At 33.9% G+C, this 7,953-nt stretch overlaps 1 protein-coding gene across 1 annotated transcript; it reads right to left on the minus strand.

Moving 5' to 3' along the window:
• Nucleotides 1-5,403: 5,403 nt before the first annotated feature.
• Nucleotides 5,404-6,216, minus strand: LOC109337782. Its single transcript, XM_019574831.1, has one exon. The coding sequence runs from the start codon at nucleotides 6,214-6,216 to the stop codon at nucleotides 5,404-5,406; it is 813 nt and encodes a 270-aa protein (XP_019430376.1).
• Between the last annotated feature and the right edge of the window lie 1,737 nt (nucleotides 6,217-7,953).

Below are 7,953 nucleotides of genomic sequence, written 5' to 3' on the forward strand. Positions count from 1 at the left end.
GAGCCATCCATCCAAGGATTGGATGCTTTTGAGTTCCAAATGAGAATACAAAATTTATTTTTGCATCTCATTTGCCTTCTCCTTTTCTCCTCTTGAATTCTAAACTAAAAATTACAAAACTTACTTGACATAAAAACTCTAAACTAAGAAATGAAGAAAGAACTCCAAAGAGAAGTTCCTAGTGAGAGATTTTCTTCTTTCAAGTGTTTTTGATCTTTTTTTTTGTGTGTTTTTGTTATATCTTATCGAAGGAAATGGTCTCCTATTTATAGGCCTCAATTCCAGACTGATGAGCTGCTTAGCTGGACCGCTAAGCAGCTGACCAAGCCCTTCAGCATGGGTTTGGTCCCTTGACCAAGTAGCTTAGTCACCTCCTTGTGCATGACTCATCAAAGATAGTTGTGGGCTATGAGACCAGTTATTGTGAGCTACTTCTGAAAAGCCTATGGTGGGCTACTTGAGGTGAGGTCATGGATGACTTCATGGTTTGCTTGATGGTTAAGTCAAGTCTGATGCATACTGCTCAACGCACCTACTTCACTGCTAAGCTGCTTGTTCAGTAGCTTCTGACCGTGCTGACTGGGACTTGGCTTGGTGCTTGCTGATCTGGTCAGGAGCCTGGTTCTCCGCTGAGCTGATTGGTTGGACCGCTGAGCTACTTGTTCAGCAGATTGGTCTTGTGCCAAGCTCGTGTCTGACCGTGTCAAGCAGATTTCTGACCGTGCCAGGTCTTGTCTAGTGCTAGGCTGAGCGGCTAAGCAGGTCCGCTCAGCTGCCTGGTTGAGCAGTTTGGTGTCGGTCATGCTGGTGGCCATGTCAAGCTGGTGGCCATGTCAAGCTGGTGGCCAGGTTAGCTCAGCGGGGCTTGTTCCACGCGTAGCTGCCTGGTTGAGCATCTTGATTTCATGACTATTTTGCTTTGTTGACCATGAATCTTTTTTATTCTTTTATTCATTTTAATTCCTACAAAATATATAAAAAGGAAATACAAATACAAATATACTAAATTGTGATATTTTATATAAAAATTATTGTTTTAAGTTGGTTTTTCTCAATTATGCTTAAGATATGCTTAAGATAAGTGCCATAAAAGTGTATGAAATTTAGGTATGTTTGGCACTTATCAAACTCCCCCCAAATTAAAACTTTGTTTGTCCTCAAACAAAAGGTGAAAATTATCCAAAAAATCAAATTGGCTAAAAATGATGATGATGATGATGATGAACATGATTTCGAAATGTATAAGTATGTTAAAAATAGATTTCAATGAGATTTTTCATGAATTATGAATTTTGACACATAATGCTTTAAAAAAGAAATCAAATGCTTTTGTGATAAAAAATGTGTAACAATTGACCTAAGCAAATATTTTCTGAAAAAAAAATGTTTTTTTGCACACAAGTTCAAAATTGGAACTTTTTAAGGATAAGTGTTTCACTCAAAATTTTCAAACATTTGTTTGTAGTAATTTGAACTTGTTTTTCATCTCACATATTCTCTTAAATTGCATAATCAATCAAAAATCACTAAGGTCTTATTTTTTGTTGCAATGAGGCTTGATGTGGATAATGGTTTTTCTAGATTTTTCAAGGCTAAGTTTAAAAGGCAAGGCTAAGTTTAAAACGAGAGCATTTTTTGAAAAACATTTAATGAAATACTTTACTCTTCTTTTTTTTCCATTATTTCTCCTAACCTCATTTACTTTTTTGAACCTTGGCTTCTATTTTTCACAATCTCTTTTTGTTTCCCTTTTTCACCTCCTTTTTGAAGATTGAGTTTTTCTTTTTCTTTTAAGAAGCAAAGTCCACCAATTTTCCCCCCAACTTGATTCTTTCAAACTACTCTTTTAAAATTTAACGCTCTCTTAGAACATTCTTTTAAATTCGGTTTTATGGGATAGTTTGAAAAAAATTTCATTTCATTTGTTTGGCTCAAAGGGGCTTACAAAGGATGTTCCCAACTTGGTTTGGACTTTTTTTGGCCTTTGGTTCAACTAATCAAAGAACATGCCTTGATCACTTCTTATCATTCTTATGCAATTAAGAGATTTAAAGATTCAAACAAGTCTAATTAGACAAATCAAATGTTGATTCCCACTCATGTGTTTGGCTCACTCCCTTACTTGGTTTGGATTCACACTTTTTAATACAAAAATATTTGCAAAGATCTTTTTACATAAAATTGAACAATTTGCAAAAAAATTTAAGTTATGACACTATATGACTTTTTCAAGCATACATCTCATTTTGTTCAATCAAAGCTTAATTTAAAGTATGCTTAACATTTCTAATCGTGTGATCATGCTTTAAAAATTTTGTTTTAGCCATTTTGTTTTTGGTTTTGAAATTTTTTTGAGTTTTTTGAACAAACAAATTTACTTTTTGCATATTTACACAATTTAGTCAAAAAAGAAATTTTTTAAATTACATCAAGTCTTGTCCCCCTTTTTAAATGAAGGCTTGTCCTCAAGTCTTAAATTTTTTTGGGATTTACTTGATGTGATTTAAAATTTTTGTTTAACTTGTCTAAAATATTGAAAGAAATTAATTTTTTTTGCCACATACTGGATTGCCTTCCATTTAGCGCTCTTTTAACGCCACTAGCTTGACGTCAGATTTTGGACAAGATTATGCTGATTGATCATCGATGATGGAGCCTGATTCATCACCTAAATAAGGTTTTAACCTCTGTCCATTTACCACCCAAGTTGCTTTAGTCTTGGGGTCTTTCAATTCAACTGCTTCGTATTCTTTTACTTCATTAATGATAAATGGCCCTGTCCATCTGGTCTTGAATTTTCCGGGAAGTACTTTGAGCCTTGAGTTGAATAAAAGTACCTTTTGCCCTTGATAGAAGTTTTTCTTTTTAATTCCGGAGTCATGGTACTTTTTTGTTTTCTCTTTATACAGTATTGATGATTCATATGCTTGGAGTCGCATTTCTTCCAATTGATGTAGTTGATCCTATCTTTTAATCTCTGCATCCTTTAAATCAAAGTTTAGAAATTTGAGAGCCCAATAAGCTTTATGCTCCAATNCCAATTCAACTGGTAGATGACAAGCTTTGCCACAAACAAGTTGATATGAAGTTTTTCCTATTGGTGATTTAAATGCAGTTCTGTAGGCCCAGAGAGTATCATCCAGTTTTTGTGACCAGTCTTTTCTTGAAGCAGAGACTGTTTTTTCCAAAATTCTTTTTAATTCTCTGTTTGATACTTCTGCTTGGCCATTGGTTTGTGGGTGATAAGGTGATGCTACCTTGTTTTTAACATTATACAATTTTAGGGTTCTTTTCAATTGGTAATTTATAAAATGAGATCCCTATCACTTATTAATACTCTTGGTGTGCCAAAACGCGTAAAAATATTCTTTTTCAAAAATTTTATCACAGTTTTTGCATCAGCTTTGGGTGTTGCTAATGCTTCTACCCAGTAGGAAACATAGTCAACAACCACCAAGATATATTCATTTGAAAATGATGATGGGAAAGGTCCCATAAAGTCAATGCCCCAACAATAAAAAATTTCTACTTCTATAATATTTTGTAAAGGCATTTCACTTTGTTTCCCAAGTCCCCCGGACCTTTGGCATGCATCACACTTTTGGACATACAATTGGGCATCTTTATAAATGGTTGGCCAAAAGAATCCAGATTGGTGTACTTTTGCCACGGTTCTATTCCCATTGTAATGTCCCCCATAGGCCGAATTATGGCAATGCGATAATATTTTTTGGCCTCATTTTCATCAACACATCGTCTAATAATATTATTGGTTCCTTCTTTAAATAAATAAGGTTCATCCCAGACGTATTGATTCAGTTTCTTGAGAAAAAATTTCTTTTGCTGATAATTAAAGTGTTCAGGGATTATACCTGAGGCTTTATAATTTGCTATATCAGCAAACCATGGTCTTGCCTGAAGTTGAAATAGCTTTTCATCTGGAAATGTTTCTGCTATTTCTTGTTCTCTTAACGCAACTTCTATATTAACCAGTCTTGACAGATGATCTGCCACTTGGTTTTCTTTACCACTCTTGTCGCAAATTTCTAAATCAAATTCCTGAAAAAGTAACACCATCTAATTAACCGTGGCTTGGAATCGGGTTTCTTTAGAAGATATTTGATTGCAGCATGATCAGTATAAACAATTGTTTTTCCCCAATCAAATAACTTCTAAATTTTTCCAATGCAAATACTATTGCTAGCAGTTCTTTTTCAATTGTAGCATAATTAATTTGTGCTTCATTTAGAACTTTGCTAGCATAGTGTATTGTATGAAATACCCGTTCTCTTCTCTGTCCTAAAACTGCATAATCGCTTGCATCACACATTAGTTCAAATGGGGATTTCCAGTTAGGTGCAGTAATGACAGGAGCAATTACCAAGCATAATTTTAATTGTTTAAATGCTTCTAAACATGAATTATCAAAATTAAAGACAAAATCTTTTAAGAGTAAGTTGCATAAAAAGCTTAGCTATTTTGGAGAAGTTCTTGATAAATCTATGATAGAACCCAGCATGTTTGAGAAAGCTTTTGATTCCTTTAACATTTGTTGGAGGAGGTAGTTTCTCGATCACTTCTATTTTAGCTTTATCAACTTCTAATCCTTTAGCTGAAATTTTATGCCTAAGTACAACTCCTTCAGTGACCATGAAATGACATTTTTCCCAGTTCAGAACCAAATTAGTCTGCTCGCATCTTGCCAAAACTGTCTCCAAATTTGTTAAGCAATTGTAGAAAGAGTCTCCGAATATAGAAAAATCGTCCATGAAGACCTCGATGCATTTCTCCACTAAATCAGTGAAGATAGCCAGCATGCATCTTTGAAAAGTTGCAGGAGCATTACACAGTCCAAAGTGCATTTTCTGTATGCATAAACACCAAATGGACATGTAAATGCTGTCTTTTCTTGGTCCAATGGATCCACAACAAGTTGATTGTATCCGGAATAACCATCCAGGAAATAGTAGAAGGATTTTCCGGCTAATTTTTCCAACATTTGATCCATGAAGGGTAGAGGAAAATGGTATTTTCTTGTGGCGGTGTTGAGTTTGCGGTAATCAATGCAAACTCTCCAACCAGTGACAGCTCTGGTCGGAATGAGTTCATTGTTTTCATTTCGGATCACTGTCCTCCCTCCTTTTTCGGCACCACTTGGACTGGACTTACCAATTTCCTATCTGAAATGGGGTAAATCATGCCAGCCTCTAACATTTTTACAATCTCTTTCCTTACTACGTCCTTCATTGTCGGATTAAGTCTTCTTTGTGGTTGAGCACATGGTTTGTAATCATCTTCCATCATGATTTTATGCATGCAATATGATGGACTGATGCCTTTGAGATCTTTTAAGGTCCATCCCAGTGCTGCTTGATGCTTTTTCAAGACTTGTATAAGTTTTTCCTATTCCAATTTGGACAGCTCATTATTAATGATAAATGGATTGTTGGTTTCCCCATTTAAGAAAACATATTTCAAATGGGATGGCAATTCCTTGAGTTCCAGTTTTGATTCTTTTTCGGCTGGTCCACTTGGAGTTTGGTGGAGGAATAATTCATCAGAAAAATGTCTGATGATTTCTTCTTCCACTCTATTTTCTTGTATCTCCGAGGATTTATCAGGTTGAGGGTGCTCTGCACAAATTTCTTCAATAACATCTAGTTGCAGACATTGCCCTTTATCCTTCGGATGATGCATTGCATGGAAAATGTCAAATTCGATTTTATCGTTTGCAACTCGGACTAATAATTTGCCATTTTTCATGTCGATCCCCATTTTTGCTGTGCTCATAAAGGGTCTCCCTAAAATGAGCGGGATCTCCGTATCTTCAATTATGTCAATGATAGCAAAATCATCCGGAATCAAGAATTTGTCCACTTTGACCAGAACATCCTCTGCAACTCCTTCAGGATATTTTATGGATCTATCTGCTAGTTGCAAGGACATCCTTGTAGGCTTTAATTGTATTCCTCCAATTCTTTTCATCATGGACAGTGGCATCAAGCTTACGCTGACTCCAAGATCGATAAGAGCTTTGCCTATGGACACATTTCCAATAGTAACTGGAATGGTGACATTGCCTGGATCTTTAGATTTTTGAGGAATGTTTGTTTGAAGAATCGCACTACAAGTGGCATTGAGTGAAAAAATTTCTTTTTCTTGATAACTCCGTTTTTTGGATAGCAGTTCTTTCATGAACTTGGAGTAAATTTGCATTTTCTCCAAGGCCTCAATAAAAGGGATGTTGATTTGCAGAGTTTTGAATATTTCCAAGAATCTTGCAAACTATTCTTCTCTTTTGGCTGTTAACGGAGCTATCAGGTAGGGTATTTTTTCTGTACTAGTGAGTTTGGCTTTTCTTCTTTTCTTACCTCACTAGTCTCTTTTTCTTTTCCTTCTTTTTTTATTTTCTTTTTCTTCTTTATTATTTTTTTCATCTAATCTTCCTTTTTGTTTTTCAACTCCACCAACTATCTTTCCACTTCGAGTTGTAACACTTTCACAAAATTTTGACTTGACCAGATAAGTTATTGTCAAGCTGTTGATTTGTTCTTCTATTTTTGTAAGAGCATCCTTGGTGTTTTCTTGATGGTTGATAGTGGTTTGTATGAATTGGTCAAGAATTTTCTCCAATTCGTCATGATAAGTGGGAGTTGATTGGAAAGCATAGACATTTTGATTGTTTGCACAATTATTGCACCAAGAACTTGCTCCGTTGGTTTGCTTTATTTGTTCAGGAAGATCTTAAAATTTTTGATGGACCATATTGAGCTTGGATTGAAATTCTCTGATGAATTGCTCAAGTTCTTGTTGCAGATCAACATGTTGGTCCATATTTGAAAATTTGTGATCAAAACGAATCGTTTTGTCTATTTCCAAAAAGAAAGGAGATTAGTATGTAAAGAAATCATAATGTACATCTTTGCAAAAATTAAAATGTACATATTTAATAATTAACATAATGTCAAAAAGAAATAATTTGTACAAAATAAAAATAAGTTTATGCACAATTATTTGATTAATGACATATAAATATGAAATGTTTCATTATTAAAGCAATTCCCCGGCAACAACGCCAATTTGTTGAAAGCCAGTTTCTCGGTGTTTTATTGGGAGTTTTCTCCTCTCAATAAATCGTCCTGACAGTAGTGCCAATTTGTTGAAAGATTAATACTCTCATTTTCGTTATGTTCATTTTGTTTAATTAAGTAAGAGAACTCGATTTTATTCTTTGTTCGCCATCTCGGCTTTGTTGAAATAAATTCCAACACCGGTATAATGGTTTCAAGAATATTCCAGTTACAACTTACTTCTTTAAAAATTATGTAAATAAGTCATTCATTGTTTTCCCTATCTCGGCTTTGTTAGAATAAATTCTAACGCCGGTATAATTGTATCAAAGCAATTACCTATTACATATTTATTAAGTATCTTTGAATATCATCTCGATTTTTTGAAATAAATTCCAACACCGATTTAATGGTATTCTAATATATAAAAGTGATGAATAGTTAGTTGTTAGATACAAATAAATAGATAAAGAACAAAAGAATAATAAATTTAGTGACCTTTATTTATTTACTCCCTTTCGGGTTCATTTTATTAACAAACAAAACTTCTTCCTTAAGGAAGGTTGGTATTAAAGAATAAATAAAATGCGGAAAGTAAATAACAATAAATAAAAGTTAGTAAGTTAGTTTCATCACTTTTGTATATTAAAAGGTGTTTTCAACAAATAAATTTATTGATAACACTTTACTATTTTACAATTTACACCTCTTTCCAGATTCAATTGTAGTATAGTATATTGTTATGTCGAACCACAAGGAATTGCCTAATAAAATGAATCATATAAATATGTCAATGCACAAATAATGGATTTGAACATTTTTTGATTGGTTTTTGTTTAAAGTGAATATAGACAAGTAAATAATAAACATAAAACTAGATATT

Source organism: Lupinus angustifolius, unplaced genomic scaffold (assembly GCF_001865875.1).
Source record: "Lupinus angustifolius cultivar Tanjil unplaced genomic scaffold, LupAngTanjil_v1.0 Scaffold_10_166, whole genome shotgun sequence".
NCBI classification, from domain to species: domain Eukaryota; kingdom Viridiplantae; phylum Streptophyta; class Magnoliopsida; order Fabales; family Fabaceae; genus Lupinus; species Lupinus angustifolius.